The sequence below is a fragment of the Callionymus lyra genome, chromosome 4, assembly GCF_982586985.1.
Source record: "Callionymus lyra chromosome 4, fCalLyr1.hap1.1, whole genome shotgun sequence".
Lineage (NCBI taxonomy): Eukaryota > Metazoa > Chordata > Actinopteri > Syngnathiformes > Callionymidae > Callionymus > Callionymus lyra.
The window spans coordinates 32457823-32470173 of record NC_141821.1 but is presented as its reverse complement, the minus strand read 5'-3'; the positions used below and the strand labels follow the sequence as shown (position 1 = coordinate 32470173).

General features: G+C 41.5%; 1 protein-coding gene across 2 annotated transcripts; it reads right to left on the bottom strand.

The window, feature by feature from the left end:
* Nucleotides 1-381: 381 nt before the first annotated feature.
* On the bottom strand, nucleotides 382-12328 carry zfhx2 (zinc finger homeobox 2). Of its 2 annotated transcripts, none has more exons than XM_087789866.1 (5): nucleotides 12037-12328; nucleotides 9733-9891; nucleotides 8612-8669; nucleotides 3526-7526; nucleotides 382-3154 (listed from the first exon to the last, which is right to left on the bottom strand). In XM_087789866.1, the coding sequence occupies exons 1-5, from the start codon at nucleotides 12040-12042 to the stop codon at nucleotides 2729-2731; spliced, it is 4650 nt and encodes a 1549-aa protein (XP_087645992.1). In that variant the 5' UTR covers nucleotides 12043-12328; the 3' UTR covers nucleotides 382-2728. The 2 variants fall into 2 exon arrangements, with proteins under 2 accessions (XP_087645992.1, XP_087645991.1); XM_087789865.1 differs by lacking the exon at nucleotides 12037-12328 and adding an exon at nucleotides 11441-11509.
* Between the last annotated feature and the right edge of the window lie 23 nt (nucleotides 12329-12351).

Genomic DNA, 12351 nt, shown 5'->3' with positions numbered 1-12351 from the left:
ATAGGGCGTATCAATTTAGAATTGGTTAATATAACGGATTCCACCCCCACGCCAGTCGAATGAAAATGAAACATATTTGAAACTACTTTGGCAGCTACTCGATTACGATTATTGTATGGATACTGATTGGTTGAAACACAGCCCTCAATATAAACATGCCAAAGGGTTTAACAACAGATCTTATCTTAACCCTCCCTCCTTTAGGAAGAATATAATCAGACCTGGGCAGGACAGGAATTCCACCACAATTTCAGTCTCTCATTTTGCAAACATTATTATACTGGGGGTGATTCCAGTACAACTGGTTCACTTTGAAGCTCAATGTTGCTACTGCACACAGGGTTGCATTGTAACTTGGATGACAGGTAAAAGATGCATTGATGTTGTTCAACTGATTTTATTTAAATTTTCTGTATATCAAAGAAAGCGAAATGGAGACCAAACACAAAAGGCAGGTACAAGTGAGAAGGAAACAAAATAAGCGTAATCAAAAATCTAACAATTGATAAAAACAGTGCCACCATTATTGTTCAATATTCATAGGAATATGTCATACCCATCACTGAGCAGACGTGGCAATAAAAACAATTATGTATCAATAATCAAAAAACAGTGACGAGTAGTAATGATAAATTGTATAAGTAGAAGAACAGTTATAACAATAGTGATAATCAAAGTGACAATGAAATGTTTAGAGATTAAAAGCACATCTCATAAAAACTTAGCTCTTCCGGACAGTGCAACAAAGTGTCTGTGTTCGAGTGCGTGCAATCCCAGTCTTGAGGTTTAAACATCTAGTCCTCACCTTGCACAAAAGCACAGACTGAAATTAGTGGATACTTTTCTAATTAAGAGCAAGTCCTCTTTTTATTATAAAAACTGAACAGTGATTTCCATGACAAATCATTTGCCGTCTTTGTAACTTGTGTAAAAATAGTGGACTGTCATAAGACTCAATTCATACTATAAACTTTGTAGTTTGCATTCATTAACCCCCCCCCTACTTTCCGTCAACCTTGGGATTGCTTTTTGGTTTTAAATGACAGAAGGCAAAGAGAGGATGACTTTGGAATCTTAAATCAGTTATTTTATATACTTAATTTACAAAACATTTGTTTTTAAATTTATCTTTTCGTTAAAACTATTTCATACTTTTATACACAATTGAAGGAAAACATGTTTAGTACTTGACTCATCCTTTAGCTCAGCACCAACTTCACTCAGTCAAAACATTGCCATTAACTTTAAAAAAGTCATCCCTTATCGATGCCTTGACAACCCAATCGCTGAAATAAACAATCTAAATAAAGATCTCTCTTCACAGCACACACTAAACCAAACCATTTCAAAATTGAACTAATGAGGCAGGAGACGATTTTGAGCCCTGCTTTTAAATAAGTGTTAAACTTACTTTATTTCAGTTGCTGGAATTTCAAAAGTTCTATAAGTGTCTTTCATAGCGGTTTGCAAAATCGGTGTCAATAATATGAACAAAATCAATTGATTGCATTAGACTGATCTAGAATTAATATACTTAGACAAAGCCTATCTTTCCCAAAATATTATTGAAAATAAAAGTTTTAGTTTTTAGTCTTGTACAACTGGTTTAGAAGAAAGGAATCCAAACTTGGGATACACATTGACAAGGGGGAGTTTTAATCCATGGGATCATTATCCTTTTTGTTCCTGAATTTGTTTACTATTAAAACCATGGCCAAGATAATTGCGAAAGCTTTGTGAAAGAATTTGACTTGTAAAAAAAAAAAAAATCCCCTAAAATAGACGCAGAAGCTTTTGGAGAGTCTTAAATATCATATCTACATGTTGACTGTATTTTTTTTTAACAAACTAGCAAAAACAAAATCTTTTCATGATCCATATTAAGGCATTCAACATGCACGAATGCATCTTTTAATTAAAAAAAAAGACACTTGCATCCAAATGCTAAAACATTTCAATGTAAAATGTATCAAAGTGCAGAATGCCAAGATTTTACTCTTTTTGCCGTTTGGATTGTCTTAAAACTATGACAACATAAATGCGAAAATTCAACAGCCCTATTCTTTCAAAAGTACCTTTTTATATCCCAAATTACATTGATACAACACTCTTCAGAACACACTCCTGAAACAAATCAAGAGGTGACAGTCAAACTGTAAATTCCTCCTTCTGTGTGGAACGGAAGCAACCATTTCTCTGGCGGTGAAATCTCAAGAAAAACAATTCCACATGAGCAAAGTGAAGTTATTACTTTGGGTAAACCTTGGTGCCATCCAAAATGTGCCCACAAGTCTGATGTGAAATGGTGGCTTGGAAGGAGAAACACTGTTGCATCTGTTGCTAAGGTAGGAAAGTTCAAGCATAGCATGATAAGAGTGACCTTAAAATTGTAGGGAGATTATCAAAAACAAGGGTATGCAAACACACAGGGTTAGGACCAAAGGTTTTCGTTAAGTGTGCGAGGAGAATTGAAACTTCATCACTTATGAAAGCAGCATGGAAAAGATTTTTGCCAAGTTATTCGTCTATAGGAGAGCTCTATAGATTTTAAGGTCATAAAGTCAGTGAAGATCAGACAGGGGATTCGGGGGCGAGAGGAAAAACAGACTCCTAAAAGTAAAGGAGCTGCTTGGTTATTGAAGAATAGTGCTCACACTTGTTTATTGAAATCTGAGAAGCCCAACTGGGTCCAAAAGAGTCATGCTCTGACCAGTCTTGATCCGAGCCTTTAGCTGTTGCTGGTGACTGTGGGCGGTGGGAGATCAATGACCAATTTCACCTCTGATACCGCACCAGTGCTGGTTACCATGGTAGACGACGAGATCTGCGTGCTTGGCACAACACTCCCCGTTCCACCATTGCCGCTTGCATTCTTGCCGACAAGTGTTGCTGGCTGACCAAAGTATGTGTGTTTCAAGGTTGCCAGATGATTTCTCAAGAAGACATGGGCTCTTGCAGCAGCCCGGGATTCAAAGGTGACGTTGCATGCGTCACAGCGGCCAGTTAAGATCTCCTTTTGCATGGACTGGGCGCCTGAAGATTCAGTAATTGTCAGCTGAATTGGTTTAGGCAGAATGGGACGATTGGCTTTGAGAGCACTGTATTCAAGGTATCCTCCTGAGCTCAAGTCGACCTTGCCATCTGCCGCAGGAGACTGGCGGAGTTCAGGTCCCGTTGAGATTGGAGAGGAGGGGGGGGGAACAAAACAAATGTCAAGTTAGGATTATAAAGATAGATGAAATAATACGTGGCAAATTCCATCTTCATGCTTTACTGCAACTTTGTAACAAGGTTATAAATACACTTAATTCAAAACATGGTTGAAAGGTGCCTTGTAGGCAGCTTTTGATTTTTTTAAGTCATAACGTCTATAAAATGCTACATTCGATTTTATTTTGATTATTATTATGTTATGACATTGCAAAGGTAATTGCTTCATAATTCGATTTTTTTCTCCTGGTAAAGCTAATTCTCGCAAACAGAAAACACAAGAAAACAAAAAGTGAAATGATAATATTAGCCTACCGTTTTTTCTTGCTGTAGCCTCCAGCGCTTTTCCTTTGCTCTGGTGTTTTGGAACCAAATCTGCACCACTTTGAGAGGCAGATTGAGCTCGGCACCGATGGCCTCGCACTCCATGGCGTTGGGGTGAGCGCAGGTTTCATAACAGGACTGAAGGATGGACAGTTGTCGACAGGATAGGTGTGTGCGCGGTCTTCGGCTGGCAGAGTGGAAGCTGCTGTCTGTGGGACTTTGTTTAACGACCGCTGGATTTCGAGGGATCGGCACTTTGAGGGAGTTGGGGGTGTTTGGACTGACGGGGGCGATGCTAGGAGTGGGAGGAGGCAGAATTGTGCGAGGTGGGATACTACGTGGTTTTTGGTCTATAGGTAGAGCCAGTTGCTCTCTTGACAAAGTATTAATTTTAATTGGTACTTTAGAGCTCCAGTAGTTCAAACCATTTTGCTTTTGTGGCGCCGGTGAAGCAGCAGGAGGCCTGTTGTTAGACGTCGATAGTGACTTTGGTACCATCCGATTCGATGACATTTGACCAGGTCCTGTTTCATTCTCAGAATCTTTGTCATCATCAGTCTTTTCTTCCTCAACCTCCTCCTTAAGCTTTCTTTTTAGGCTTATTTGTGTAGCCACGACTGAATCTTTAGGTGATGTTAGGCGAGTGGGGTTGATTTTGGGGGAATCATCGACCACGGAGGCATTGCTGGTGGATTCGGCTTTGATCTTTGGCACTGCAGAGCCACCACTGCCTGTAGTAGACACTGATGTTATGGAAGCCAACTCTTTTGGTTTAATTGGTACTGGTGCCGTTTTTCGACACAAAACTGGTTTTACTACCTTTTTCACAGGATCTTTTTCACTTTTTATGAGAGTGCGGACAATTGGAGAAGTTGCGATTGACCTAGGGCCATTTGTTGTGTTAGGCTTGTTTGAAAAAATGGGCTTGGAGAGAGGCCACGTGAATTTTATGAGCGGCTTTCCCACAGCTGCCAGGGTCCCATCACTAATGAAACGGACCTCACCTTTGCGTTCCCTTGCCCTCATGTTCTGGAACCATATCTGAACAACCTTTTTGGGAAGGTGAACCCATTCAGCTATCTGTTCAAACTCATGTTTCCCAGGATTGGCATCTTTGAAATAGCAGCCATAGAGAATATCAAGTTGCTCAGCTTGAATTATGGTCCTTGAACGTCGCATATCCTGATACCTTTTTCCTTTGGACTTTCTTTGCTGTTCATTGTCCGTTTCTTTTTCTTCCCCTTTCTCCCTTGCATGGTCCCTTTCTAAAATTGAATTCTTCATTTTCTCAGTCACCCTCATATAAATATTTGATCTCGCCATATTATTGCAGTTGACAAGTATCATACCACTGTCCGAGGGCACGGCAGAAGCAGGGTCAGGTTTAACCTGGAAAACAACTTGACCTTTGGATGCAGGTCTCAAGCCCAGACCATCAAGCAACTGACCCTTTTGAGCTGCAATTTTGTCAGCATGGAAAGGGGAAGAAGATGATTTATTTTTTCCAATGCTAAGGTCCAGAGCAGATTCACACTCATCACCGTTGGACAAGAACTGGGAGGGTTGGTTTGTGAGAGATTGTGAGAGAAGAGTGTTTGGGAAGCGAGTAATCGTTGGTGGACTTGGAAAGATGGGTATTTTGCTACCGTCGCCGATCATGGAGGGACCAAGAGAAACAATGTATGGGCTAAGGAAGGGAGTAGAAAATGGGGTAAGAGACAGAGGAAGAGAATGAATATTATCACCAGTAATGTAGTCCATAGAGCTTGACTGTGAACTTGGTGGGTCCCCCTGAGCTTCCAATTCAAGGTCTACATCAGGGTCATCGTGCTCATTCTTTACTTCAGTCTCATGTTCAATTGTCTGCCTTCTTTTTTTCCTTTGTGATCTCTGGCCATCATTTCCCTCTTCATCTTCATATTCATCTTCAGCATCAGACAAGAACACGGTTGACGATCTTAGAACCTTTCCCCCAGCTGAAGCCTTACTACCAGGGACCTCCTGCTGTGCTTCATTTTTACCAGGGCTGTCAGCACCTTCCCTCAACGACCCACTCTGGCTTTCTTCGTCAGACACAACAAGTGATGTGTACAACTCATTTTCTGAATCAGAAGTCAGACAGCAATCACGATGACCAGCCCTGCGTTTTCTCTTCTGTCTGGAACATGTCAAATCCATTGCTTCAGTGTCATCCTCGACATCCGCTATAATTAATGATCGTTCTTCATCATCATCAAAGTCATAGTCAGAACTTTGTGTGGTTCTGGTGAAGCTATGTTGCTGTTCTAGCTGCGTGGCCCTGAACTTTTGCCTGGCATACCGAGCCAGGCTGAGCCATTTACGAACCTCTTCCTCCGAGAGTCCCACCTCCCTGCCAAGGGCCTCACAATCTTCATGTGGAGGGCTTGCAGCATCAGCTTCACTCCTCGACTCGAAAAAGGCCCAGAGAACCTCTGTCTGAAACTCTGATAGTGCAGGCAAGTCGGCCAAAATAGACCCCATTGTATTACAATGCATTCGAATTTGGTTATTTAGGGCATTTGCACTCTTCTGAGTATCAAGAGACGCACAGGGGCTCGTGCTGGAAAGTGTTTTTATGGGAGTAGAATCAGGACTAAGTGCAAGGTTTAGGTGGACAGGGCTGAGACTTGAGTGACTAGGCATAGAAGCCGAAGGAGAGTGCTCATCATCCTCAGAGTCCTCCTGATTAGCCAAGTTAGTTCCATTTGTTGTGCTTTTTTTAAGAATGTTCAATCCATCTTCATTACTTTCCAAACTTATTTTGCCTTCTTCATTTTCAACTTGTGCCAGGTTTTCTGTGGTAGTGTTTTTCAAGTCTTTGGACTGACTTGAAATCTTTTCGTCCACTGTGTCATTGGTGTCCGACTTCTGTTCTTGTTTGCCATTGACACCCAGATGCTGCTTGTGTAGACCCGGCTGTATGTTTGCAGTGACTCCTGCAGCTGGCCACTGGCCTTGCATGCTGTTAAGTCTTTGGGACAGGAGGGCTTGCTGTGCTGCGGTGAGGCCAACAAATGGCACACATTGGGTAAGAAGATGTCCTTGCTGGGTCTCTGGAAGCTGCTGTGTTTGGGTTTGAAGCCCATTGAGTATCAAGGGCATAACCATTTGAGGTTGAGGCACAAGCTGGGTTGCAGCAGCACCAGAAACAGCACCATGTGCAAATAGGGAGGGGAAAAGGGAATGGGAAATAGTGCCAGGACTAGATGTAAGGAGGGTAAGAAACGCTGAGACTGCCTGAGCAGAAGCCACGGGGGAGGAGAGCAGGGAGTGAGACACTTGCGGAGTATGGATCTGGGATGCATCGTTTGCAGTCGTCACCATCAATGTTCCTGGAGCACCGCAGTTGGTGGTCGTCACCAGTTGGCTGCTTGTAGTTACAGTCGTGTTCACTTGAGGGTTTGATGTACTGGTGCCGTCACTGGCGGCCGCAGCATTGTTCGCTGCGCTTGCGACAATTCCTGCAGTCCTGCTGCGAGACTGATGAAGGACTGATTTCATATGGCTCTCTAGGGTGATTGCATGGTTGTAAGATACTCTACAGATAGCACACTGGTAGGGTTTGTTTGAAACATATCGCAAAGATGGGGCAGCAACTGTTGGATCCATCCTCTGAATGTGTGATTCAGAGTTGTAATGAACACTCAAGGCTGTTTTGCTGGGAAAGGTTTCCTGGCAGGCGAGGCATTTAAATGACTGCGTATTTGTTTCAGCTGGCACATCATTGGTACTCACTGACTTTTCAGTGGCGTCGTTCATTTCTTTATTTTCTTCTATAGTTTGCTGCATGGCGGCTGTAGGGTGACTTTCGTCTTTTGGCTCTGGTTCAGCTTCACCTCCATCATGTTCAATGTTTCTGTCTTCCTCCATCTTTTTGTCTCCAAGTAACGGGCCGTTGTCCGGGATATCACAAGACTGGCGGAGGTCTGGACTTTGGTCTTCCGTCAGCCGATCTTGCAACAAATCAGCACCTGAGGATACAAGCAAGAAATTTAGGCGCATGATCAACTTTACAATATTATTCATTGAACTCAGACGTGTCAATACCTAGATATTTTTTAACTTGTACTTGGAAAAAAATATAAGGAATATAAAATAGATACTGCTCACTCAGTAGAGTTATGGACCAGTAGGTTTGCAATCTTCACTGCAGACGTGTCTGACATCATTTACCTGGAGATCACTACTTGCTCTTTTGTTTTTACACCTCAACCGTTGAAAGCTTGGGCATTCACAGTTCTTTTCCAACCCAGTTTAGACGTAAATGTGGTTCTGCAAAAGCTGTGAGAGACGGGGCTGCTGCTGCATCTCAACTACCAGCTAAGCAGTGCCGTGAGAAGTGTCGATAAGTGAGGTGCTTCTGCACAATGTTTTTTACAAGCCTGCATATCCCAGGTAACACAATTTTTGCACAATTTGTCAAAATGCATGTGCTGCTTAGATGTGTGTGATGAATATGGCGCGCCGATTTAACATCATGGCTGAAATATATGCAAATATGCCATGTTGTCGTAAATCCCACATCATTTTAGAGAAGACTGGTGAATACTGCTCAGTTGACCAAAATCACAAATGTATACGTATTGACAGACATCTTTACGAACATGATTTAATATGCGTGTTTAATAATGTCTAATAATTGCCACATTAAGTTCTTTATTCTTTTTTTTTTTATTGGTGTCTAGTATTGATTCTGCTTCAAAACGATGTTTCACATTTTCCCCATTTGAAACTACTGAGTAGAGTGAAAAATGGCCTTATTTACTGAAAATGACATGGTGGAAACAGAGTTCCACTTGGGTCGAATACAATTTAGAGATTCGTTTTATGATTAGAAATGTGGGTCCAAGACCAATAAGAATATAAGCAGGGGCTCCCAAATATAGCCGATAGTACCAGTCTGCTTGTTGACACCTGCCAGAGCAGACCACCTGCAGAGTTTGTTTTAATACACTGTTGATAAGAACAGATTCACTTTTTAGGAGAAAGTAAACATAACAGACCTTGCTCTTGTTTATAAAACTAATCCATGAATATACAATCTCCACACACTCACCTGAAGACTGTGGAGCTTCTTGATGCTCTCCTCCTCCAGGAAGTCGTTTTATTATAGCCTATGAAGTAAAAAGATACACGTTAAAATAAACTAATTATAAAATTGCCTGTCAAATAGTGTGTATACACACACGCACACACATATAGATAGACTTTATATGTATACATCCACAATCACAGCAACACGTTTTATAAAACAAACAAGCAAAACCCACTAAAACAACAGAAAAAGTTTTCAATCCATCTGAATCACTGTCACATTATCTACATTTGTTAAAAGTATAATTTCCAAGGCCACTTTAGCCACAGATTAAATTATCACCCTTTCTTTTGAGTCAGCAAGGAGTACTCACTGTAATGTTCATGTTTAAATCAAATAAACAGATACAAATTAATGTAAATGTCAGTTATTCACAATTATTGTAAAGCCTTAAAGTTAGTCACATGATGTGCAAAGCCGGTTCTGAAAGACCAGACTTGCCAAAAGTTATGTAAAGTAGCAAAAAACAAAAGGCCAATCTGCTCCAGAACAGAGAATTTGGTTCCTTCTAGAATCAGTGCTTGGAATAGAGGCTATGTATTTAAAAATTCATAATGATAAAAAGTATTATTAAAGTTAGGAGAACTGAGTGAAATAAAATGATTATACTTTTTTGGGAGAATTCTTAGAAAGGTTTAAGTCAAGTTTAATAACAAGTCCCAATGTTAATATGGATTTAAATATAGGTACTTTGTACTGAGTTTATATTCCAAGTTTTGAATTTTATTTTCATCAGAAAATAAATTGATAGTAAAAGAAGCAAAGACAAATTTAATTGTGTTTATCATTTCATAGGAATTCCTGAGCCCCAGTTATAGAATAATATAACAGCATAAGCGACAAACAAACCGTAGGCAATGTTAGTACTTATAAAATAATAACCAGAATGAAGGATTATAACTTTAAAAATGTATTTGTATAATGCATTTTTGGAAAAAATATATAATGAAGATAATCCATCAAAACACGATATAAATAAAGTTATTCTCCATTTTGAACGTTCTGAAATAAATTATTAGCTGCCCAGCTTTCAAAGGGGTTAAGCTTAAAACCAATTCATGTTACTTTGTTGTTATACTTACAATATCAAGCAGCTTGTCAACACAAGTTGGAAGGACGCTGTGCTGCTCAGTAAGGTGCAGAGAGAGAGAGGGTCTGTCAGGATGGCCTGTTTGGCACAAGGGGCATAACCACTGCTCTGCCCCATTGTTTTCACTGTTCACCTTCTCTGCAGACTCCTCCTGACAAGTTAAAGCATCCGTTAGAAAAACATGCACACACTCCTATTCTGCAATAGTCTGCTGAACACATCATGAATATAAACATTCTGATATAAATGTTGCTATTTAAACGGGTATAATGAGATCCGTCAAAATTAAACATACAATGAAAGAGATGAGGACCCAAATTCCCCATTTTGTGTTTTGCATGATAGGAATGAAATGTACTAAACTTGTTGAACTTCTTAAAAATGTTTTACAGTTAGATAATATATTTCCCAAAGGAATGTACCATCAATCATATTATACATACAAGGAATACACCCTTCATTATACAACATAAATAGATTGTAACATCACAACTTTTTTTTTTACTTTTAATTTCATAGTCAAACTTATTTTAAGTCCACATTTTTTCTGGTAAGTGTTCACACAAGTAGTCTATTATACACTTCTTTTTTTTATATATTTGGGAAGCTCAGTTGTATTTCAGCATATTTTTCATATGAGAAAAACATCCACATATTTACTGAAAACAAATAATAACGACAAACTAACAAAAATAACTACTAAAAGCAGTCTCCAAAATGAAGACACACTTTAACTTATCAAATCTATGACATTTATGAGGTGAAATGATGGGAAGTGAATCATTATTTTTGCAATATATGTTATCGTTTTTACCAGATCCCACTCCTCAGTATAAAGAAACAAAAAGCCAACTCTAGCACTAAAGATAGATTTTGGTTTAGGGAGGAATAAGTGACTATATGGCGATGGTTTTCATCCATCCTCCACCCCTGATCCCTTTGCCAGCAGTGAGTTGAAAACTACAAAGTCAAATAGCCTTTTATGCGTCCACAGAACCCCTGAGTCAGATCTAAGGAAAACAAAAGGATTGGCAGTGCTTTGAACTTTACCATCACACACTTTCAAACGGGCATCAGACAACACGTTATACATATACGTTCAACATTCCTCCACAAAGCAACCGACGCAGCTTTTCTACCAACTTCCTCCTCATGCCAATTAGCAAAGCTAGCGGGTAATATGATCGTTTCACATTCGCCCGAGACTCCCTCACGCCAGCCTCCGTGTTTGGATCAGGACCGTCTTCATCGAAACAAGAAAAAAGAATCCGATCGACGGTTCTTTGCTAATATCTGGCTAATTAACGAGTAATCTAATTAGCCGTGTCGACTTGAGGTGGATCAATTAGCTAGCATGCTAGCTTGTTTCGTCGCAGTACAGAGGGGTTGACAAAAAGCTACTTACGGTGGTCGAATAGTTCCCAAAAACTGTGGAAAACACAACCGGGTGTCGGTTCTAACTAGACGTCCAACTACACGAACAGGCCGTGCGGTCACAACATTAATACAGCAGGGGTGGAGGGGGGGGGGGGGGGGGTATGAGTCGTGTCAGTTCGCTAGCTAGCCAGTTAGCAGCCAGAGATAATTAACTAGTCCCCACTCCCGATCAACTCGTCCCACGAAGGTGGGAACTACAGCGTTAACACACCGAGGCAGAGCAACCGAAACAAAAACACAATCCCTGGCTTGCGATCACAAACCTCGGCCTCGAGTTCCGTCCTTACCCCACTGATTGTGAGCTGCCAATCGGGCATCTAGCGTTGCACCGCCCGCCGTCTGCTGCTCTAGTAGCACAAATCGAGGCCTAGCCGGACTAAAGCCATTTAATTAATGAACGTGGGCTCCGCTTACAGATGTGCTCGAAAACACTCGCGCCCCCTCCTCCCTCGCCGCCCAGCAGACCCCGTTTGACGCGTTCAAAAACCCCCCCTACCTTCAGCACTCCCGGTGCAACACATGCCCGATCAAACTAGCGTTTTTAACGGCTTCGCGTCGTAATTGACGAAAAAACATGAGCCGCTGGAGAAATGTAAAGTGGAGTACGTGCGCCGCCGCCGCCTCGACGATGGGGGGTGGAGTGGACGAGCAGACGGAGCGGGGAGGCAGAGGAAAAAAAACTTTAGGGGGTTTAATGTTGCCTTTTTTTTGATCAGGGATCGGATTAGTGTGGGACGCGATCTGTCGCTTAACCGACTCCGGGTCAGATCCAGAGCAGCCCACACTCGCACGTCAGCACAATTAACCGATCGCGGTTCGCGTTTTAATTAAGTTGAGAGCAATTAGCCGTTGGTTTTACCTGCATGGCCGCCGCTCCTGCACCGCACACACACACACGCTTCCTCTGGAGCTCCTCAGAAGTGAAAAGTTTTCTTGCCTGCCCTCCCCTCCCTCGCTCGCTCTCTCTTTCCCTCCTGTCCTCCCCCTCCTCCCTTCGCTCGCCCTATCCCTCTCTCCTTCTCCTCTTCCCTCTAGTAAACAGACCACAGCTCCCCCCTAGGCTGATTGCTGACATTCAAAGGGACAGAGGGAGATCAAATCCCTTATGTAACCCAGCAGAGAAAATGAGAGATTAGAATATTAGATTAACATGCATATTGAGATCCGAGCAAAG